We start from the raw sequence: 24074 nt of genomic DNA on the forward strand, positions 1-24074 counted from the left end.
GGCCCCACACCTCCCCTGGGCCAGGCATCCCCCACCAACTCCATCTGCATGGGAATGGAGGGCAGCTCCACCTCCACGAGGGCTTCCTCGTGCCACCCCAGCACCCAAGCTGGATTCCCAAGGTCGCTTCTAAATCTGCCTCAACAGAAAAGTGACCCCAAAAGAGCATCCCCCTTGGGGACGGCTTGGGTGGGAAGGACCTGGGGGACCCAAATGATTCTGTCGCAGAGAAACACGCAGTCCCAGACACCACAGTCTCAAGCTCAGCCCATTGCTGCCTAAGAGCTTTCCCCCTTGGGACGCTGTACCTCCTGTGGTACCCCAGAAATCAGTAAAAACCAAACTTAGGGACATCGAGCAGAAAGAACCAAAAAAACCCCACCCTAAAACCAAAAAGAAAACCCTTTTAAAACAGCGGGCAGGTCCCTTGCCGTTGAGAGCACGCGGTATTTATTAGACATACATTGGCACACAAGGATGGGAAAGCATAGCTGGGTAGGGATGATTTTTTTTCTCTTTAGCTACATGGCTTTGGCGACCTGTCCATAATCCCTCCCACGCACATGCCGGCATTCCCACGCATTCTCACCCCCATTCTCAGCTGCTGACATGTGGGTATACCTCTTTCATTAATTAGAATTACTTTTAATTAAAAATATATGTAAATTATATAGAGTGTGCACAGCTTGGAGAGAGGAAAAAAAAATAAGAAGAAAAGAAAGCAAACTTCCATTTCAATAAAAAACTTCAACCCCTTTAAATCAGCCGGTTTGCTGACTTTGTGGCGTACAATGAGTTATTTGAACTCCCACGTATAAATAAATAGTACCAGGAAATTTTACACCTGAAAAATTCTGCAGTAGACATCTTTACTTACGCACATTTGCTTTTGCTTCTCTTCTTGCCTCCCCCGCTCCCAGTCTCTCATGATCATTTTCTGCTTCTAAACACCTTTACTTCACATCTCACTTCGCATCCCCAGGCCAGTATCCCTTTTTCTTTTTTTTTTGCTTGTTATTTTTGCTTTGTTTTGGGAGGAATAAAAAGAACGCACAATAAAATGAAAGCCCGGGATCGCAAACAAGCGTCATCATCATTTTTATGAGCAGTGTTTTTCCTTTCACCGTCTGCATCCTCTCTCCCCCCCTTTTCCTCCCCCTCGCAGCTGGCTCAGAGCCTCGCTTTCCGCATGCTGGTAAAAATTCGGCAGGAGACAAACTGTGGATGTTTCCAGGTTTGAAACGTTCCCTGCGCTTCCGTCCCAGACAGCTGATGGACCGGGAAAGACTAGGAGATGGGAAGGAAGGAAGAGCGAGAGAATTACAGGCAAGTGGGAAAAGAGATGAGTTTACGGAGCTTGTTCCTGCAGAGCCGTGTTTTGGGGCATTTGGAAGGAAACACGGCACCCTGCAGGGAGCGGCTTCACTCTGGGCGAGGTAGGTACCTGCTTTTCTTATTTGTGGGTTCATAATACCCCTTTCTGTTGAAAAGTAACAATAATATTAATAAAAAAAAAAAAAAAAAAAGAAGTAACATCCTAGTTGTTTTCGTTCAAGCACTCTGGCTGTGTTGAGAAAGGCAGCAGGAGTTTCGTGTCCCCTGGAGAACAAAAAGAGCGGGAGGGCAGGGGGGGACGAGGGCGCGGGGCTGGCGGTGGCAGCAACACAAACTGGGTGGGGACGGTGGCGGGGGCAGAGTGAGCCGATCTGTTGATTTTTTCTTTTGAAACAAAAGAAAAAGGGGAGGGGAGGGGGGGAGCCAGTCACACCGAGGCCGATGACTATTTCATCTGTGGTTTCAATCAGTGTCCATCCCTCTCGAGTGCTATCGGTGAACATTCAGTTAAAGCAGTCTTGCAAAATACTCTCGCTTTTATTATCGACAGGGTATTTTTTCCTTTTATCCTTTTCCCTTTTTTTTTTTTTCCTTTCCCCCCTCCCCCCCCCCCAGCTAACGCTCTCGCGCTTCCCTGGCCGCCTCGTTAGCTGTTCTCGCTCCACTCTGGCACCATGCCCACGCCGTGGACAGAGTGGTACTGGTGGGGGGAAAGGGTTCGAGGCACGCCGTGGGAATACAGGAACTCTGCCGGCTGTAAGCTGCTGGGGGGGGACTGGATGCCGGTTTGAGGTCCACACTGCCGGACGATGGGTTGGTGAGAAACCGAGGTTTGGTGCTGAAACATGCTATGGGTATCTCCTATTTGGGGAGAGGTATGGTTGGCCACGCTGCTGAGCCGGGGCATCAGCGGCCCCGAGGTGAAGTGGGCAGAGAAATGCTGGTAGGGTAACCTGTCCATCGGCTGCATGGCAGACACTGTGCAACTGCTGTAGGATGGCACACTCGGCCACGTGTTACAGCTGATGTCTTCCAGGCTGGGCACAGGGTCCGTGGGGGGAGCGGAGCTGGCATACATACATGCTTGGCGCTGGGCTGATTCAGTCCTGTATGAAGTGTTCAGTCCCTGCTGCTGGGGGTAACTGGACCTGTAGAAAGGATCCTCTTCTGCTGGAGAAGTTTCCATGTAGGGCTTCTTGTAGGGATGCTCGGTGGTGGAACATTCCTCATCTGTTGGGAGAGAAAACTCCTGGTAGCAAACAACAATACCATGCCCTCGGCTGAACCTCCCGCTCCGCAATCCTTGTCCAAGGACACAGCCTGCACAGAGCTGATCCAGACACTTCTCTTGGTTATGTCAGTGCAAATCCAGATCCCTTCCTTGGAATCAATCTGAATAGATCCTACTGAAACCAAGTCTTGCACTTGGCCCTGTCTGCTGGGCTGGGAAGGGATTAGCTAGGAGCTCTGGGGGGAAAAGCAGGGCTACAAGATGCTGGAGGGGATCCAGAGGCTGAGTTTGCCTGGTGATAACCCATGCACACCCCCACACCCCTCCTGTCCTTTCTGCTGCCAGTGCTTCGACCAGAGGAGCCACATCTACCTGCGGATACAGCGCACCGGACAGAGGCCCCCGCTCCCAGCTGAGAGGCTCAGAGCCCATGCTGTTAACTAAAAGCCTTTACAGCAATACACTTTCACGATAAATGAGACAAAAATGGAGATCACAATAAAAATTCCCCTGGGAGACCATCAGCGATGGCACAGTCGAGAGAATCAGATTTGGAGTTTTACAACCCCGGTCTTTAGCTGTGCCAAGGGAGCCGGGCACATAAATCCAGGCAGGGTTGTGCGCTGGAGCCAAGCACAACAAAAAAGAAAAGTAACTTTCACAGCTCGAAACAAGGCACGGCTTGCAGAGCCCTTTGTTTCCTGCAGCATCCCGGGCCAGCGGAGGGAAGGAGATAAACAATTTAGGTGAAATCTCTAGGGTAAGCAAACTGAATAAATGAATATGCACTTATTTATTCATTCGCAGGGTCATCAAATGAAATCCAGCTCTGCTGGAATGGATGGCAAAGTTCCCAGGGATGAGCGCTTCACCAAGAGATTTTAAGGACAGCGAGGCAAGGGAAGGGGAGCTTGTTCTGACCCGGATTAACTTTGCTGTTGCTTCAAGAGCAAGATTCCTGGTGCAGGCAGAAAAACGCCCCGCTTTGCTTAAAGCCCTCTCAGATGCACCCTTTCAACATGGGTAAAATTGGAAAGAATGCTGCAAGAAATGGCCCTTTGCAGATTTTCTCAACCAACATGTTTTGAGCTGCAATTTTCTTCACCCCCAAAATATAAAGGATAAAAAAAACAACACTTCCACAAAAAAAGAAAAAATAGGAGGATTAAAAGCATCTGCCCCCCAAGAAGCACTTGCTCACTTGCTAAACCAGAGGTGTTGCTGCTGGGCTGCTCTAATGTGGGCGCCCACGTCTCACCTTCAGGAGGTGCAGATGGGCAACGCGGGCACCTTTGGCTTCTTGTAAACACGCGCAGGCTCATACCTTCATTGCGATAAATAGCCAGGTGCTTTCTCTGGGAAGCCGCACCCACCCTGCTTGTAAAATAACCCATCACCCCCGCTCAGGTGCCTACCACCAAGTCCAGCTGGAACAACTGCTGTGGTCAGGCCGAGAAGACTACCAACCCCAGAAAACATTGGGTACCAAGGTAGGCGCCCTGGGGAGTTTCCCCTGGGTGGCCTTTGACTTTATAATAGTAGCTGGCCATAAATTCAGCTGGCGAGCACAGTCCCGCTTCAATGCTTTCGTCCTGACAAGAGCAAAACTCGGCTCCTTAGTCCCAGCAAGGCAGAGCCCTGATAATCACATTATCTTCCTCCTCCACCTTCTCTTAAACGGGGACAGAAAGTTGGATGGGATAAGCGAGCAAGGCAATTGCATCTTTGAAACAGTTGAAACAATAAATGCAAAAGTGCATCACTCCCCTTAAACCTGATCGGGTTCGTTTTCCATAGGAGCAGTGGAGGGGATGCAGTCCACCCTAAAAGACAACAGCTGGAAGCACAGGTCTACACTCCCTCCTGAGCACAGGGCTATCACAGGAGACACCTGGTAGAACAGCCGGGACTCTTACAGACAGCCTAAAAGTTCGGGATCCCTAACCCACCACTGAGTAATAAGAACACTAGGGTGGAAAAACAATGTCTTGTAAAACGAAGCATTGTTCTGCTAATAAAGTTTTCAGCATTAAACTTGCATTACTCTGCTGGCATCAAAAATCATTGGCTTGGGGTTTGACTGTTGACTTTATTTTATTTTTTTTTCAGTATACAACACAAACCAGTCAAACACTGTTTTTCTGTTGTGCAAAAACGCGCCTGACTTACAACCTGAAGTTGCTGATTTTTCCATTTAGCCCAGACGTTTCGCTGCCTGCCACAGTCCAGCCAGGCAGAGCCGCAGTTACGGATCCGCTTCCAGAATTCATTGCAGGTGAAGAGAGAAAAACAAAAAACACCAGCATTTCAGTGAAATCCTGATAGGTGCCATCTCTTCCATAAGTTCTCACTGGCCTCTTGTGCCAGGCTCACTGATGTCATCTGTGGAAAGGGCACCATCACACCAGATTTTATGATGTCCCCATCCATCTCAGAAGAGGACGCAGTGGCTAACAAAGGACTACAGCCTACCCTAACGGCTTCTGCCTGTCTTCTGGCCCCTCCTCCTGATGATTTTCCCCATCTGTGTAACCTCAAATGCTGGAGAGGGAAGAGAAGGGTCCATCTTCATCATCAAATGGCAGGATGCAGTCCAGAGGTCCTCAGCTGGTGCCAGCTGATGAATTTACACTGCTCCAGGCTCTCTAGTCTGATCTGGCTTTGTCCCACCACTCCCTGGGGAGACCAGAGCCAGCACAGGTGAAGCACATCCCCATGGTGTGGTGGGAAGGGGACATCTTCAAGTAAAAGACTGGCAAGAGGAGGACAAGTCAAGCAGAGCTCTCACGCAATGCTGAAGGCTGCAGTCTGAAGTCCTCTCCACCTGCTCTGGAGCCTGGACAGTGTGTCCCAGGGCCATAATCCTGAAGGTCCTCTCACCTCCTCAGCATCAGTGTAAGCAGGACACAGAAGATAACCGTCTGGTCTGCTCTGTGTTTGGTTCTTGATGTTGGTTCCCTGATAGCACTTCATTGTCCTTTTCCTGTTGTCACTGAGCCCTAGGAGGTGCTGGGCAACTCTGGGAGATGCTACCATCCTGGGAGATGCTGACCATCCTCCACTCCTGGGAGCCAAGAATGGACGCCAAGAGTGGTGATCAGCTTTTGTGACCAGCCCCTCGATACTGTGCAAACCTCAAAAAGCAAAAGGTTCTGCCAAGCAGGGGAAGCTGCCAGAGTTTGGGAGAAGCTGCTCCAAAGTGGATCCAAGGAAAACGGAGCCTGCAGAATGGGGTGGAAACTGGCTCTCTCACAAGGAATTTGATGATCTATCTAATGAAGGAGCTTGAGTGAGAGCATAAGCAGTTCCAAGATTTCCGGTATTTACTACTTCCAGCTGGGTTGTAAAAACCACACAAATGGCTTTTTAAATGGAATTTTCCCAATTCCAAGATTAGGGCCATCCAGAATGAAATGCAAACATGTAAAATCTCTGGGCTTCAGGGTGTGCTGGGCACACCTCTTCCCCTGGTGTAAGTCAGGGGAGCTCCCTTCTAATTCCTGACAGCCAGCTCCCTGGGACAGAGGACAATGAAGAACAGCACCCACTGGTTTAGTTTTTAAAGCTCACCCGCACTTGCAGGGCATTACAGTAGGTTCATCCTGATTTTGTGAGGAAGATGCAATGGGTGAATCACGAACACTATCATTTTATCCAGCCTGGTTTCTAGAATGAATCTAGCATGAGCCAGAATAGCCATCACAGTGTGCAAAACCAGCAAGGGTTGTCAAAGGAGAACAGAAAAAGGCAGATTCGACTAAAATGAGCCCCCCTAAAGGGCAAAGCAGACGTACAGCCTAGGGCGTGAAACCGAAGACACGCTGGTTATTCCAGCAGCTGCTCAGTTTGCAGTATGGCTGCGTTGCATTGCAGGGGAGCACGACGGAAGGGGTTGTGGGGCAGAGACAATCCAACACCCAAAGCTGGAACCTCTTCCAGAGGCAGTGAGCTGCCAGCACTGCCTGCATAGGCACATCCTGGTGGGAGAGACAGATGCTTCCATGAAGCTGCTGAAACTACAGCGCCATAAGCAATGTGTCCACCCAGCAAAAGCTGGGTGCACACCAGCCCCCTGAGTATCTCCCCACCATACAGGCAGGCTCTTCACCCTCAGTGCCTCAGCAGCCACCTTGCTCTGGGCTCCACTGTATCTACCCAAGCTGCAAACACCTCTGGCTGCAGCATAGCTCAAGCCTTGGCCAACTCATTGCATCTCCTAACATAGGCAGGACGAGCAGCATGTCTTCCAAGAGGACATCCCATACCTGACTTCTGTCCTACAGATTCTTTGAGTGAAAGAAACGCTGGGTGCGATGAGGGAGAAATCAGTTCAATCAACGAAGAGATCCATCCACCTTAACAGTGCCTGTTCTTGTGGAGAAGGGGGAAAGGTATTGCTTTATCTCCACCAACCTCAGCAGAGCAAGAAGGAGATGAAAGATATATTCTTCCCCACGGGCAGAGTCGTGTCCAGCCTAGGTGGCTAGAGGATACGGTCCTTGCTGGTTGGAGCCAGTGGATTCTGCCACATCCCTCTTCTCCCTCAGAGTGCCAACATGACAACTTTTATAACCTCCCCAGGGAGAGGTTGTTCCAGTCGCCTCCTGTTCAGCAGCAGAAGCATCCCAGAAATCTGCCAAGTGGTTGAGATTGTGTAAGGCTGGGAGGGAGCAGAGGTTTAGAGGGATGGCTTTTTAGTTCACGGGAAGGCTGAGGGAGGAGGATAACACAAGGGAAAACAAGCCCCAGTGCCCTAATTGGGACATGGGGCTAAAATGAAAGACAGAAAGCAAGCTGCCTGCTGGTAAGTCCTTTTGGGCTTCTCCAAGTATAACAATGAGAGAGGGAGAGGTGGAGAACAACCAGAAAAAAGGCAAAGCCCTAACGGGTCTTTGTTGCAACCTAAAAATCCACATCAAGAACTGAAGCCACGCCTCAGTAGGATACAAGATTGGAGTTATTCCATCCTCTTAAGACCAGTCTCTTTGTGAAATGCCACAAGCAATCTCAGTGTGGAGCTGGGATACAGCACAGGATTATTATCGCCTCAAGGACTGCCGTACCCCAGCCTTCAGCATGTTCAGAAGGTGCCTGAAGCAGCAACCCCATTGCACCACATTGGGATCCTTCCCAATGCTGCAACCCTGTGCTCCCACCCAGGCACCAGGAATTGCCAGCTTTGGGGCTCTGGGACATGTCCTCCCTTCCTTCCTCACCCAGAGGAGCATCAGCTCCCTGAAACAGAGGAGCCTTCAGAGATAACATTCCCTCACAGCCCTGCTGCTCTCCCCTAATGTAACTCCATATCAGATCTCCAGAGTGAATCCATCTTGGCTTGACAGCTAAGAACAACACTGTCAACCACAGAACTCAATCTTTGTCTCAGGTCACCAAGGAAGTAGATGTCGAATAAGGTGCCTTTGAGTTGCTCAAATACAGACCTAGTCTTAACTGAGCCTAAGCCAAGACTTGACCTCCTGATTAAAAAAGATACAGAGAAACATCATGAGATGTCAAAAGCTGGAAGGAGCCATATCTGAGAGACTATCTCGGAAAACAGTGGTGGTATTTGCTACAGAAGATACAGACACCAGTTGGTCTCAAACCCAGCCGAATTGCCCTCTGCCCCTGCGAGCACTTATCCATAACCGCAGCCTTGAGAAAAGGAAATAATCCATTTGAGATAAACCCTAAACTGACGGAGGAGGAGTCAATGTCTGAGGAGCTGGTGATCCAATGAAAGCAATAATACTTCCAGTCCAGAAAATGGACAGAGGTGCATTGGGAGTGAACACGCTCTTGCTTTCATGTTTTCTTAGGTGGTGAGGCTTGTTCAAGCTTATGCGGGAAAGCAGGAGAGCTGTGAGGGAAAGCTTAATATTTCACTTAGAAAGGAGAAGCTGGAAAAGGAAGAAAAAGAGGAATATTATAGGTAAGGTTATTTTCCCAAGTTCAGTAAAGATCCTTGCTCCGTGCTAGAAGAAAGCGTCGTGCTCAGTCCGGGTTTGAGATGAAACCTTGAATCACGTTCTCATTTATCTGAACAGAATTGCTCATCTCTAGTGACTCTTTTTTTAAAATTAATTTCACTTTGCAAAGAGTTGCTTGGCAGCTTATGTCGGCTCTCTGTTTCCCATTAACTTTGTGCTTCATTTCTTTAAGCCCTGGTGGCTGTTTTCGATTTGCTAGATGCATGGGGAGGGGAAAAAAGGCACAGGGAGGCAAGCAGAGACTCAGGCTCCTGAGACATACAGCTTCACGGAAGAAGCCGGTGGTATCGGACAGGACACTGCTTCTCTTTGATTAAAGTATTTGGCGGCTTTGATAAAAGGCCCTTAACTGCTTGTGCCACTCAAGCCATCGTAGAGATAATGAGGGGCCATCAGCCGTACAGACAAGGGCTGGCTTTGCCAGTCTCCTGCACTTTCACAAGAGCCACGCAGGCCAAAAGGGGCCGGAGAGCTTATTACAGGGCAGATAGTCGTCTCTTTTGTGACAATAAGAGGAAGTGAGATAATTGGGGGATTGAGGGAAACCACCCATGGAGACACCACTTAGCGGGAATCCCAAAACTGGAAGGAAACCTCTGTTGATTCCTTATCACGTTACAATGTGGAGGCGAATGATGAATTGCCCTGCGGTGTGGGGACATGCAGCAGTTGGAGATCGTCGAAAGGGTTTGTTGCCATTTGGGCCAGCTTGTTTAGGTTAGGTTTTGCGAAGGAGAGGAGGAGCGGTGAAAGCTCAGCTCCCAGGGCAAAGGAGCACCAAGAACGGATCCCAGGCTGAGGAACACCAAAGGCAAATGGAACCTGCCTTTCTACCACCAACAGCAGGGCTTTGCAGCAACCCAGGTGTGTCCCAAAGCTTTGCCACCCCCAGTCCCACACCAGCATGGGGGTAGCAAGGGCCACACACCCCACCTCTGGCTTTAGGGGACACTCTGGGAGACCACTGCAACTCCTTATTCCCTACCTTAAAGCTAGTTCACATCTAACAATCACCTTTTCCTGTCACGGCTTTGATGCACTCGATACAAGCACGAGGGTTGCCTGCTCGGCTGGAGGGGTCAGAATATGACACCTCTGTTTTCCACCATTTGGCTCGATCTTGCATCAGGAAAATATTAAGATTTATCAACTTTTTTTTGGTTTGCATATATACTTGTACACAACACACGTGATGTTACAATGTTCAGGGGATTCACCACGGATGAGAGAGATTTCCACCGCCCTCCTGCCTCATCTGCCAGAACTTCCCTGCATCCGCTACCTTAGACTGTGTCTACGCAGCACATCCCAGAGACCCAGGGGTTACGTTACTAAAAATAATGACATATGGGCGACTGATAGGACCGCGCAGGGAAGCGGGAAGGGCTCTGCTGTGGGGAGAGGCTACCGGGCTGGAGATATTCTTGGTGCATGCTGACTCCTTTTACCTTTTTCCATGCACCATAGATTAAATCCTAAACAAAGGGAACAGGGGTAGGCAGAAACCATCTCCTGCATACCCAGAGGGTTGCATTCAGCCCTGGAAATTCCCTATTTTCTTCTGAATGTCTGGGGTGGAGCTGATCTGAGGTTTTTGCGGTCCGTGTCCTGCAAGTGTTTCTGCACCTCATCATTCCCATTGCTTTGGGAGAGGAAGGGAGAGACTGCAAACTGCTCGGTCCTGCCCGAGAACAATTATCCCAGGGATACCGTGGGGCTCTTCACGCCAGGACGAGCTGAGCAGTCAGTGTAAAGCCCTCACAGTTTGACCCCTCGAGCTCTGTCAAAGCAGGTCAGTCGCACCAGAGGGGAACGAACATGGATATCATGGTTTTCAATCCCACGACCCGGCCATTAGACCGAGCATTTAAGAGGAAATGCTTTCTGCATACAGACAACTGTCTCCCAACCATGAGACTCTTAGTTGAAAACTGTGCAAAATCCAAGCTGTCAAGGTATCTCCACTTGGAGATTAACCGGGTCGGAGGGGCTATGGAGACAGATAAGCCATCTTTATCTCCAGCACCAGCTATCTTACTGAATGTGGATTCAACGTGGGCAAAAGGTGCTGCCACCCCTCCAAACAGCTCGCTCCCAGCCCAGCGGCGGAGATGGGGTTTTGGGCTAGCACCGGTGAGAAGATTTTCCCAGCCCAGCCTGGGGGAACTGCCCACCTCCAGCACACAACCGCCATCCTTTGCTCACCCTCCAGCATCACTGTAAAGCAGGCTGGGGCTGTCCAGCCTGCGGGTAGGGGGAAACATCAGAAAACAATGCTGACAGTCACGTTAGGAAGGGAAAAGCCATGTAGCAAGCGTTGAGCAGGGAGCAGCCAAGGCCTGACCTTTTCTCTTGGTGCAGTGGTAGATCTGGCTGTGCTCCTGGGAGATCGGGTAGGGGTTGGCAGGCGGTAGCAGGTCCTGGGAGGTGCTCGACACCCCGTTCTCGCACTGGTACTGGGAGCCCAGGTTGGAGGAGGCAGAAAGGACCCTGGTCTCACCACTGAAGGGGCTGTGATTCGAGGACACTTTTTGTCTCACTGTGCTCCTGGGAACAACCGGGTACTCTTTACTAAAAGCAAAGAAACAAACAAACAACAAAAAAACCAAGGCAGAAAAGCAATCAATTAATAAATAGATCAGTGAATTAATAAATTAAGGCAGCACATTAGTGTCACAGCGTTTGGTTCAACTTTCAGGGAAACAGAGGCGTCCCTCCCAGGAGACTGCAGCCCCGTCACATGTTATCGATGCAGCCCTCTCTTCTATTTCACTTTCCTTTTAGTATCTTTCCCTTTAGATTCATGCCTCTTCTACCACTTTATTTTACACCTATGCATCAAATAGATATATGCAGTTATAGCAAAATACCCAAGATTTATGTTTACATATTATGATAGCATTTATAAGTTATTTCATGTTTGTATTGTATATGTGGATGTGCACATGCATGTAAATAAAAGCCTCATTTCTACCAAGCTGACTCGGAGATGGATTAAATATTTAGGTCTGCTTTTTCTCCTTGTGGTAGTTGTCCCCATTCCTTTTCCCCAGGATCCGCCGGCCTGGCTGTCCTGGATGGGGAATCCCTGGACCAGAGGACAAACTCCACTTTGTACCACTCAGAAAAGAGAAAGAAAGAAATCACCAAAACTTGGTGGAGGCCAGAGCCACACGCCTCAGCAGAGCCAGGCCAGGAGGATGAGCACTGATGGAAAGTCTGCTTTGTTCCCTTGCTCTGAAATCTGGTTTGAAGCAGGGATGCTTTGCCAACACTGGCTGGAAATCTCTTCTCCTACAAGACCCTACAGTGTGGTTTGGAGACATTTCTCCAAACACATCAGCAATGTGGCTGGACAAGATTATCCCTGCTCCGCAGGGGGAAGAACTGAAGCTGAGCAGAGGGTCTCAGAGACTTCAGGTGAGGTGCAAGCGCCCTCCTGGGCTGTCTCCAAGACAGCTGGGTGCTCCCTGAACCCAAGGACTTGCTAAAATGCATAAAGATCAGGTGATGCAGCAGCACCTCGCAAAGTGCCACCAGGCTCAGAGCAGCCATGAACCAGAGCTTAGATTCCAACACAAGCTTTCTTTTGAGGCTATAACCATTGGACCAAGCTGGCTTTGAGATATCCTACTCACCTGCCCAAAATCATTATGCTGGAGCAAGGACAGATCCTTAAATCCCATCAAGAAGCTCCCCTGGCCATTTACACATGGAGAAGGAGCACCAAATCTCCAACCACACCCCTTAGAGAGGGCCTATCACTGCAGCAGCTCAGAACTTATTTACAAAATTTAACAATACCAATTATATAGACCTACTCACAGCAGGGAGCTTTCATCCAAACCACTGCTGTGGTGGCTGCCAGAAATATCAGCAACCAAGCTTTAATGGAGGGGAAACTCACCCAGGAGCTCAAAACCAAATAAATGTTTCTCATTGTGCCATAGAAGCTTTCCAAACCCCGGGCACTGGTGGTTTGCCAAGCAGAGCCTATTCCAAAGGTGGGGTTTTTTTCCCCTGGAAGCCCAGAAGCTCCTCCCCACAGGGCTGGCAGGAGCATGGCTTTCCACCCACTTGGGCTGGCTGACCAGGCAGCTTTTACCCAGAACTGAAGTCTGGGAAGTGCATGAGAAACAACAGAGAGATGGGCTGGGAGGAAGCAGAGACTTATCCCTCAGATACACAGGACAGCAATAGATTAGATTCTGGGGTATGTGGTGAGCTTCAGAGGACCTCTGGACACCCAGCACCAGCATTTCCACCCCAGGAGTTCCTCCTGGAGGGCAGCTTTGATAGCTCTTCAGGAAGGCCAAGAGCTATGGCCTTCAAACCGTCTAGGTTCTAAGGGGTCTCCCAGCCCCACCAGGTCCCAGTTTTGAGCTGCCTGCTCCTGCTGTGCTCCACCTTCACACAGGGATCCTTATGGAAATAGTACCAGCATGACACCCCAAAGCTGCATCCCCACCACGTTTCCCTTCCAAGGAGACAAGCTGTAAGGAGGTGACATATGGACATTGCCCTTAGCTCTCCTCCCTAATGAGAGGCTGCTGCGTGGATTTGCTGGTTCCTTCTTCTTCAGCTCCACCACCACCCCCTCACATCCCCCCAAGAAATGAGAAAGCCTCCTTTTTTTTTTTCCCCCAGCAGGGTACCTGTGAGCTACGCTGGAGAAAGAGGAGGGACATACCATGGCATGATGCCATATCATGTCATTTGGAAGGTGTAGAGATGGCTGCTGTCACAGTTTCTCCCTGCTTCGGTGGGGGAAGAATTGGATGTCCCTTTGGGATCATCATCTTCTCCCCACTCACACATGGAATTAGAACTGAACAGGGTTTTCTTACAGTAAATTCGCAGGGTAGTTCACAGGGACCCCACCAACAGTCAGACCTTCACCGTGCAAGGCACCACACAAACATTAAGAAGCCATCCCCACCCCAGACGCTCCTCGCTTAAATCTACACTTTCTCTGTCTCACTGGAGAGCTGAGAAGGGAAAAAATTAACAAGACGATTGGTTTTTCTTGTTAAAAAATATTTCTTTTCCATAAAGGAGCTGTGTGCCTGAAACAGCAATATTTTTACCCTGAAGCATCAGCACAGGTGATGTCAGGATCCCCCACTCCCGTTGTGCACTAAGGCCCAAATTCCTTTCAGACCGCAACTCCCAGGGGACACAACAGCCTCCATGGCCATAAGAGAGGACCATGGTGCCCTGCAGGAGATGCGGCGGGAACAGGGAGTCACGCTGGAGAGGGAACAGGTTGGAGACACCAAGTTTCCAAACAGCAGTTCCCAGGAGGTATCTCAACGACTTCTCTCCAGACTGAAATATTTCCATTTCAGTCAAAACATGCTGGGTGCTATTTTTGCCAAAAAATCAGCTATTTGAGGAGGGAGGGGAAGGAAAGTATTTTCTAACTAAATATCCAAAATATTCCCTTTCTTTCACTTTGCAATTTTCCTATACGCAAAGGCCATTATCTCTGTATTTCTACCTTTTTCTTGCTTATAGAAGCTGAGCTCTAATAAAGACATATCTTTGGTACCTGGTAAAGCCACAGTCACCTTGAAACCTTTAGACTGTTTCCTAAGCCCACTCAACAGGCAGTGAGCAGGTTTTAGTTTTGTGCGCCACCATTTTAGTTGTGCTTCAGTCTTGAAAAAATGTATCAGATTCTCTTTTTTTTTTTTCCAGGGCCTAAAAGTTACTATTCCCCAAAGAGCTGGTTGGTAATCCTGGGCCACAGTTTAATGGAATGAAAGGTTTTGTTCAGCGCTGGCACAAAATGACTGGTGTGTCCAGAAATTTTGCTGTCCAAAAAAATTGCAGTGAAGTAGGGAGGGGGGAAAAAAAAAAAAAATGTGTTCAAGTCTGACTTACGCTGGCAATGTAGGAAATTGTCCACCCGGCAAGGAAGAGGCTGTTGTTGCTGGGCCAGAACGCGAGTTACAGTTTTACACGGGGTGCTAATGGACTACATTTTTTTTGCATTAGAGATTGTAAAATTAAGAGGGGGGAAAAAAAAAATAAAGTTGGTCAGGGAAAGAATTTACAAGGAAGGAAGCTGTCATTGGTCTATTTAAAGTCTGTTGGAGGCTAATGATGAATATTCGGTTACCATAGTAGGTCTATTACAATAGCAGAGGGGGACTGGAAGGAAGCGGGGAGCCGCGTTGCGCAAGGCGCGGTACAGTCGCTGCACCGCCAGGCTCCCAGCCCAAGGGCCACCAGGAGAGAACATTGATTTGCATTAAAGCTTGGGGGAAGAAATCAGGGATGAGGTCCAAGTCTATAGTGAAGGCACTTGGTCCTGAAGTCTGGCTTCAGTTTTCAACTCCCACCTGGCTAGATGTTTCCCAGACCCATACGATCGGACACTGGCTCTGCATCGCTCTTTCCTTATAGCACACGTATTCCTCTTTAGAACTCATCGTATAACCCCGACCCTACAGATCCAGATTTACAAGTGAATCCTTCCTGCATTTCCCAAGCAATTCCATCAAAATCAGACCTCTGCCAGGTGGAATTAGCAATTCCCAAAGTCCCATTTCCAATTAGCAATTCCCCAGTCCCATTTTCACATCTTTCCCCTCCCCTGGCCAAATGATGCTCTCCCTATGGCAGGCTTAGGAGCTCCATAAGATCACTTCTGCCACAAATTCATATTTATCAAAGGATTCAGAGAAGTAAATTCAAGAAGGTTTTTTAATCTCAGAGCTGGAAACCTTACTGGCCTCTGCAAACTGATAAAAACTGTGGAAAAATTATAAATATAGGCCTTCACAGAGCAGTCCACTTTCTTGCTTATCACTATGCTGTAAGAGGGTAATAATTTTCAATGTATTTTCATGTACAGAAAGCCAACGCTTAGTAAATGCAGCTGCCAAAAACCTTGTTAAAAATTTCTTTTGAGATCCACAGTTTATAACCAGGAAGCCTCCACATTGAAGCATCCAACCCCTAGTAGCCCTAAGCCAATTATTTTAGAAGATACTGCCGATATTTCTGCAACAAAGCATTATATACTGAGGCTCTCCAGAGCTGCTATAGCCCATGGTAACAAGACTTCAAAAGACCTCTTAAATGTCAGGCCCCGAGGATCATGCCGATACCTGCTCGAGGTCAAGATGAGGCATGATACAGAAGAGGATTTCCCCATGGTTAGCTGCTGCCATGTTCTTACAGCGCTCTTTTGAAGCCCCTAAGCCCCTGTCTAGAGCTTGTTAACAATGGAAATCCCTAGTCTAAAATCTGACTAAGTGTATATCAGTGGCCAAACACAGGGATTCCCCTCCACACTTCCCAAATTGCCAGGAGATCTTAACTCCTCCTTGGTCTGTCACTATGAAAGGACAAATGTTTGCCACCCTCAGTCCTGTTCCCTCCACGTGCCCAGCACCTGTGGGTACAGCAGTGCAGGATCAGACTCCAGTTCCAGAAGAGAAAATAGAAACCCAAAGGCCTTTGAGTTCTAGGGGGGAAAAAAGAAAAGAAAAGAAAAGAGTGACTGGAATAAATATACCATCTCCCGGGAAAAAAAATAAACAAGAAAACAATTGTTAATGCATATTCATTTCAGCTTATTTCCAGCACATTGAAATAAAATTGCACCACTCTCAAGGGACTGTCTGGAGAGTCTGAAGTGGATAGACTGCAGCAGGAAAGGACTTGGTGGGAGAGGAGCTACAGAGTACTTCCTTCAGTCTTACCTCAGATCGAATATGGGCTCTCTCTGCATGGGGACTGCAGGCAAGCCCCCCCCAAAAATAATATCCCAGGCTGGATGTCCAGTAATACAAGTCAAAATATCCCCAGAGAAACACCGGAGGCTGTTCACTGCAGCACGCTCCACCAACATATCAAGTGTCCTGACCTTCTTGCCAGAACAAGAAGGGGTCCAGTAACCCTGCTTTGGGTGCATGCGTGCTGTGCTAACAACCAGGGCTTCCATTGCTCATCTGAGCAGCGCAGCCCAAAGAGATCACTGCAACAAACTCAAGACCATCAGCGAAAAGAACCATCTAGAGATCTAGAGCCATCATTGTCAGGCAAATAAACAGATAGATCCCCACAGAGAAACACCACTGTTCACGTTGGAGTAAGAGGAACGCGAGAGGAAATGGAGAACGGATGTTGGCCAACAGAGACAGCATCAGCATCCATTCATGCTGGGTTGAGCTTCTGCAGGTCGCACCCTGCTAGACAGATCCTCTGAAGCAGGGGCAATGGAGATCGCAGCTATCCTGTGCTTCTTGAGCTGACTTTCTGCTTTTAAAGAGGTTTCCACTGGGGCTTTGACCAGGACAATTTCCTCACGGATGTTTGCTTGAGGAAAGCACCGTCTCTCCAACAGATGTTATAACCCTAAGTCTCACACTGAAAATGTTTCAGACAGCATGTGGCTCTTGGGAGATTTCAGTGACAGAGCATGGGAAATGGAAGTGGATGTAAAGATGCAATGAGAGGATGCAAAAAGAGCGAGGTCGTTTGCAGTGGACAGAGATCTGCTTGCATTAGTCAGACCGGTGCCTATCAGTCCAACATGATGTTAGCATGCCAGGATACACAACCCTTTTGGGCCCAGAGGCTCATCCATTTATTCTACCAGCACCCCAAAATGCACCGTTTCTCTGTTAAGCCAGCTCTGAATCACGGTACTGATTGTGTCCTTTGCGTCTGGCCCAGTTTCTGTTCTCGGTTACACCAGGACATTTTTGGAATAATTCCTTTGGAGCCAGGAAGATTACTGTGGATTAACGCCAAAGGCAGCAAACGATGGCTCACGATCTTTGATGGAGAGTACATATACATAACTTCGAACTACACTGCCACTCTTCTTTGTCAAGTGGATCATTCCAGGTCTTTGTCTCACTTTGAAAGGGCCCAGGACACCCATCAAGGGAGCTAAGAGCCACCCTTTCACATAATCATCTTTTCTCTCAAAAGCTTTCCCAATAAGAAGCTTCAAGGACCAAACTGCGTTAATTTGAATGAACAGTCACTAGGGCCTGAGATTTCCAGAAGCTCTTCAGCACCCATAATAACCGCTGAAGACAATGGGAGTTGCAGATGATCAGCAAAAGTTGGTTAAAGACTTTAAGGGAATTGCTCTTTTACAGTGCTGTAGTCCCAGACTCACAAACACTTCCCCCCCCCTTGTCTTTTGGCAGTCACAGATTTTTTAAAAACAAACAAACAAAAAACCCTTAAAGCTACAACTTGCGCGCGACCCCCCAAATCACCCAACAGCTATGGTTTGTTGGTGCAGCTCCATTGACTCTCATGGATGGGGAACTGGGGGCAAAGTCCTACACTGGCATCTGCAATCCAGATCTCATCATCTCTCTGCGTAAGCTTCACCCTTTGCAGATTTCTGCTGCGTGTTGCTCTCCACACCAAATTCCCCTTGGCACAGGCAGAAGTTCTAAGCAGAGACAAAAGGAATTTTTACAGTACAGAGGGGCAAGAGATCCAAAAGGAATACTTTGCCTAAAAATTCCCAGCATCATGACTACATAATTTTTACCTAATTTATGTTTTTCAATTGCAGCATGAGCAGAGGATACAGACGCTGCGTAACTCGCATCCCTCTACACATTTTCCTTTAGTGTGTTTTCCTTTTTTTTTTATGTAAATCAAGGAAATAACAAACTTAATCTCCTGCTCAGAAACTTGAAAGCTATTAAAAGAAAAAAAAAAAAAAAAAAAAAAAACCACCTTTCTCCCAGAGCACTCATCCTGCCAAAGAAAGCGCTAAAGGGGTCCCACATGTCTCAGGAAAGAAAGGCAGTGGGGGGAAAATTAACATGTATCAGAAGGCTGTGTTCAGTGGAACTTGGATCTCTCTGGAGCTCATGGCTATTCCTTTCAAATGAAATCATCTGCTGCTGAAAGGCCGAATATCACTACTGAATGGAGTTTTCTACCTGGACAGACTTAATAACTTTTTTCCTGGGAAATAGGAGGAGAAAAAACAACACAGTGGCCTTGCAGAGGAGAAAGCCACCAGGAGGCATGGACTCACAAAGACATCCCCATCCACCCTGCAAAGCTCCTGTCCCCAGAGGCCACTCAGCCCAATGTGTTGCTCTCGCTTGGCCAGAGCACACAGAGGCAAGCAGAAATGGAGGGAGAATCCTTGACGAGGAACCCAAGACCTCGCTCTGAGCTCACTGTTGGCACTGGAAATTGTCTTTCTTCCCTGCTTTGTCTTCCTTCCTCTCAAGTCCCTACCGTTTGCCAAGGGTAGGTGTTCAATGGATGAATCACTGGGCCAAGTCTCTACCGGCACCTAGATCTGCTTCTACTTCACCCCACTGCAAGACCTGCTCTGAAGTGAGTGAAATCATTTTGGACCCAGCAAACTGGTCTCCCATCATCTGACAGCCAAACGTGCAAGGAGGACACCAGAGCTGGCCAGACGGTAAGTCTTTCTACTAGGATGGACTTTATCTCATGTAATCTTAGCTATTTAAAATCTACACCAAGAAAATCATTCAGACTCCCTAGGTGGGACAGGCAGAGGGAGGGCTCCTCACCCACCTTGCCATCCATGGCAGGAGCTCTCAAGGGAAAGTAGCTTTCCCCTCTGAAAGTGCCCATCACGCTCTGCTTTGCGCAGAGGGAGCCTAGACACCAGCCCAGCCTGGGGCACTGCTTCTAGACGGCGTCTTCAACCACCATGCACCTACTCCCATCTGATGCAAGCTCCATGCAGACCATTAGGACCTGAAGGTTTAGTGCTGGAAGCACTTCTTCACCAGGGCTCGGGCCTCCAAGGCTGTTCCGAGGTATGGGAGCATAGCGGGGTGAGCAGAGGGACACGTTTTGGGGCCAGCCTTCCCCAGAACTGGGATGCCGCAAGCCAGCTCACGCACCCAGTTGGGTCAACACTGCCTCTCAGCCTTGACTGCTGGGGTTTGCTTCTCCCAGGGCTGTTTTTGGCTAGGAGGTGCCCCTCTGCAATAGCCCTGTTCATGGGAATAAGAAACATTTGAAATTTAAATAAAGAAAACATAGAGGTGCTCTCCTCAGCATGAAAAATCCATTCCCTCCATGACTATACCCCTTAATGAGATGATCAGTGACCTGATGAATCTCAGGTCACCAGTTTCTGGTGCAAAAGGCTGGGCACTGTTCTAAAAAAGAGTGGGTTTTCCAGCTAGATTTTTCTATAATGAAGGAATAGCACTAAAAATACGTCCCACCATGTTCTCCAAGGGCATAAATAGACACAACTCCCCTACAGCCAAGAGAGATTTACTTATACCTGCCAGCTGGGGAGTGGGTCCATCACTGGGAAATAACTTCCCTACATATGGACATATACCTTTCTATATTAAAATATAAGTTTTTATATAATTATATTTTTATATATATTTATATGTTAATCCTATATAAACCCACAAAGGTAGGTCATACTTCTCCAACGTACTCAATCCTGAATGGTTCTTTATCTTTTATATAAAAGAACCAAATTGCATATATAATTTATTTTATATATGTTTTCATATATTTAAATATCTATATTTTTATGTATTCATAAATATATATAAAACCACAAAGGTGGGTACATATTTGTCCAATATTTTCAACCTTGAATGGGTCTTTATTTTACTGTAATAATGTTATCCTGCTCTCCCTTAAAAAAATGACATCTTTGTAAAGGTACACAGTCATTCCTGTGCTATCAGCACAGAAGATAAGTTATTAAGGAAGCGAGCATCAGAAATTATCCTGTAAGGTCAATGCTGTGGATTTTAACCCTTTCAACCCTGCCAGGTCTGAGCGGGTGTATTTACATATTCCAAGTGTTTCTGTTCACTGTATCATTGACTACAACCGCAGGCCCGCATAAAAATGCCAAGCAATTTTTAGCACAAGCTCAGCATGGCTAGATGCCATGCTCTTCGTATGGCATGAAGCCCTTCTCATAGTCCTCACTGTTTTACCTCCTCCCTCCCACTCCAAAAAACCCCACGATGAATGTAAACCTTCAAATCTTTCCATTGACAGTAATGAAAGGGTAGTTTAGCAGCAAGAAATGTGCGGGGGACAGCGTTACTCAAGTTCCAGTAGAGGTTGGGAGGCTGGCATGGGAAGGAAGGGGGGGAAGCTATTTCAAGTGGTAGTGCACCCATAAATAAATAAATATTGACATATTATGCCAGGATCTGTGCTGTCGTTGGAAAGGGCAGGCAGGGAACACAGGGCACATTCAGAAGACCACAGAGATGATTTAGATTGAGTAAGTGTTATATATACATTTATATATATTTTTATATATATAGGCTTTTCTGGGTCTGAGCCTGAAAATGTTTGTACACAGGAGTACATTTGCCCATTTGAGTAGGGTTACGGTGTAAGCGTTCGCAGGAGCACAGGCATTATTTGTTGCCCACTGGCGCAATTTGCACATCTACAGAGAGCAGGTCATCAACTATGGCAACCAGAAGGGCCCCTGCCTCTGCACTCCAGCCTGCAGTGACCACCTACAGCCACCTCCCGGGCAGGTGGCAGAGAGCGCCCTCCCAGCAGAAGGTCACAACGCAGGTCCCTACGGCCCTCCGCTGAGAGCCAGCTCCGCTGGTCCCGGAGAATAAGGGATCCGAGTCACTCCTGCCCTCCTGGATGGAAAATACTATATTGAGTATCTACATCTGTCTTAGGTATAATCATGGGTATGGCAGGGTTCCTGCAAAACATTTGCACTAGGAAGCAACTTGACACATAGATGAAGTTCCAAGTGAAGTGAAAGGCATGAAGTTAATTACCGGCAGGACCTGACATTTAGAAAAGGACTTTAAACAGGGGTTTTAAACAGGATTTAGGCTTGATTTTCAGCTGAAGTACTTGCATCCAAAACTGAGAGTCAAAAAGACCTCTTCAGCCACCTGGCCCTACAGTTCCCAACATTTTCTAATACCTTCCTTCTTCAACCTGAAACCACCATGTCTATGCTCCTGCCCTGCACATCCAGAACCAACCAAGCAAACACTCTGCTCCTGCCAAAGATCCTCCGAAAGCCAGAAACCAGCACAACAGATCTCCACACCAAGATCTCCAGAGGCAGCTGGAGCATCCTCAACAAACCTGCTCCCAGAACAAGGCTGCAAGCTTTATCTTTCAAGCACTGCCACCTGGGCAAAAAATACCCAACAACTCTTCAGCAGCAGCTTGGTGACCAGAGCTTCTCACTTGTCAGAGTTAGTCCAAGTCTCTTGCTGCTTTCAACAGGTTTAAGCCCACATGCAGCCACAGAGACATCTGCTTAGCACAAAGATAGCAGTTGTTGTGGATGGGGACATGTCAGAAAGAAATACAAGGTCCCTGCTGCCAAGAGGACAACCCACAGGTGAGATCCTGTCCCTGTAACCCAGCAGTTAAGGCGTTCACCTCGGAGTGGGAAGTCCTGGATTTTGGCTCCACATCCCAATGATATTTCAACAGCTTGACATAAAACTCACAAGCAGATGCCAGAGAGGAGAACTACCACTAATTCCTGACTTAGCTCAATCCACAAGTGACATGCAAAGCAAAGCCCAGGCAGCTTTTACAGTCCTGAGCAGGTCCTCACAACGGAGGCACACGTTACCTCTGCATCCGAGACATCCTGTGGAGCTCCATGTCATCGCTGCCGCGGAAACCTTTCGCAAAGGGGTTGTTCTCAATCTTGAGCTGGGTGATCTGAAAGGGAGGAAATGCAATGGGTTCATCATAAGTCCAAGGCATAGCCTGGGAGAGAGTGGATATTGTTTATTAAACCCAAGCCAATAGGGATGTGGGGGAAAACACAGCTTTCGGGAACTCAAGTCATCGACCACTCCAGATGGGCCTTCCTCTAGATTTCTCCACTAGAAAAATATCTCCTGTCAACAACCTCTCGTTTCTCTCAGGCTTGTCCCAGAGCTAACATGTGGGACTGCACACACACAAGTTTCTTCCTGGAGAAAATCTGCTTTCTTAGAGTTACTTATTTTCCTCTTACTGTTGGGACAGAAAGGGCTGCACTGACCAAAGGACCAGGGATGCAAGTCATTGCCTGAACAAATCCCACAAGTATTTTCTCATCAACGTGCAGCCATGGCCAAAACCTCACCTCTCACACACCAAAACCTCTCCCCCAGCCTGGTAAGGCTCACCCTTCCTTTATTTCAGACCAGCTAAAGGTACTGCAGGTGCCCTGCATCTGGCATCCTTTCCCAACAAGCCCCACACCTGTAGGCACTGCATGGACTAACTACCCAAGGCACTTGGAGGGCAACTCCACCTCTGACCATCGTGCCCTGGAGGAATATTTGTCTCCCCATTAATTCCAGAAGGAATTCAGAGGGACTAGTTTGCTTGCTTAGTTGGCTACCTTCTACATCTAAAGTTTGCTGGAATTAATCCTGCTCAGACTCCTAACTTTGGTCCTCTTACATCTAAGTTAAACTTTTAAAGCAGCTACTGTACAGAACGTACCCTTACCCAAAGCAACTGTGCTGTTCAAAGAGGTGCAACCTTCCCATACCTCTCCTGAGGGCTTAGGGGAGGAGGTTTTCTCAAGCCAGGGGTTGTCATTTAAGCAAATACTAACTGTAGACCAGCAACACCCTCAAATGCCCTGCTGATCTTGTACAAACACACTCTGCCGTGCCAAATCTGTTGCAAATGCCTTGGTGTCTTTGCAGAGCAGGATTGAATCTGGATCAGGTGTGATCTAGCTGCAATGCCCTAATATTCAGGCAGAAGGGGCAACAGTTCCCCTTCTTCTCTTTCTCCATCGCTGCCTGGCAGCCTGAGCCCTCAGCCGGGAGTTGGAGGAGACACTTGAACTTGCCCAGGAGGAGGGACAACCCTGTGTTTGCCACTGGAGGAACTTCATGCGCTCACCGCATTTGATGGAAACACTGTCCTTCCTTCCTATTGAAAGCTGGCCATCGGGAAGGAAAGAGCTCGAGATTAATGGCGGGAGAACAGAGAGAGGTTCGTGTTCACCAAGTCAAGCACACATGACTGGACTCACCTCTTTGCCAAAATTCAAAGAGAAAAATCTGGCTTGGCTAGTGTCAATAGCAAACCCCGCCAGGTGCTTGCACGACCAGGTTATTTTGTTATTTTCTGGTCTTACAGCATATTTTTTTCCAAAGGCCATTTGTTTATCTGCCATTTTTGCCTAATTCAGCCCCAAATCTCACACAAAGACCCCATCGCCCCAATGCTTGTCCCTATAGACATTCCCTTAAGTTAGGACCTAATTTAGTACATAAACAGGGCATTGCACCTTTTTTGTCACGCATTTCCGATTTCAAAGAGAAGGCTGAAGAAGCAATCTGTTTGGTCCCATCGGAGTCGTTCTCCAGCAGTAAAATAGGGGCACATTTTGTAATTAAAAGCCCTGAAGAAGTAGGCAGCCAGCTGTGTATTTTGCAAAGAAACTGCCTATCGGTTTCCACCGGAGAGATGGTAGCACTTCTGTAATGAATAATGGGCATTATTCAACTTTTTGAATGTTTCTATGCAATTTGCAT

General features: G+C 47.9%; 1 protein-coding gene across 2 annotated transcripts in view; it reads right to left on the minus strand.

Moving 5' to 3' along the window:
- Nucleotides 1–1981: 1981 nt before the first annotated feature.
- TBX5 (T-box transcription factor 5) overlaps nt 1982–24074 on the minus strand; it is a 39506-nt gene continuing 17413 nt past the window's right edge. For both annotated transcript variants that reach the window (XM_035898343.1, XM_009642847.2), the window contains 3 exons: nt 22157–22248; nt 10901–11127; nt 1982–2565 (listed from right to left, as the gene is read on the minus strand). In XM_035898343.1, the coding sequence (XP_035754236.1) occupies nt 1982–2565; nt 10901–11127; nt 22157–22248 (903 nt within the window). The remainder of the gene's footprint in view (nt 2566–10900; nt 11128–22156; nt 22249–24074) is intronic.

Source organism: Egretta garzetta, unplaced genomic scaffold (genome assembly GCF_000687185.1).
Source record: "Egretta garzetta isolate BGI_Z169 unplaced genomic scaffold, ASM68718v1 scaffold7, whole genome shotgun sequence".
NCBI classification, from domain to species: domain Eukaryota; kingdom Metazoa; phylum Chordata; class Aves; order Pelecaniformes; family Ardeidae; genus Egretta; species Egretta garzetta.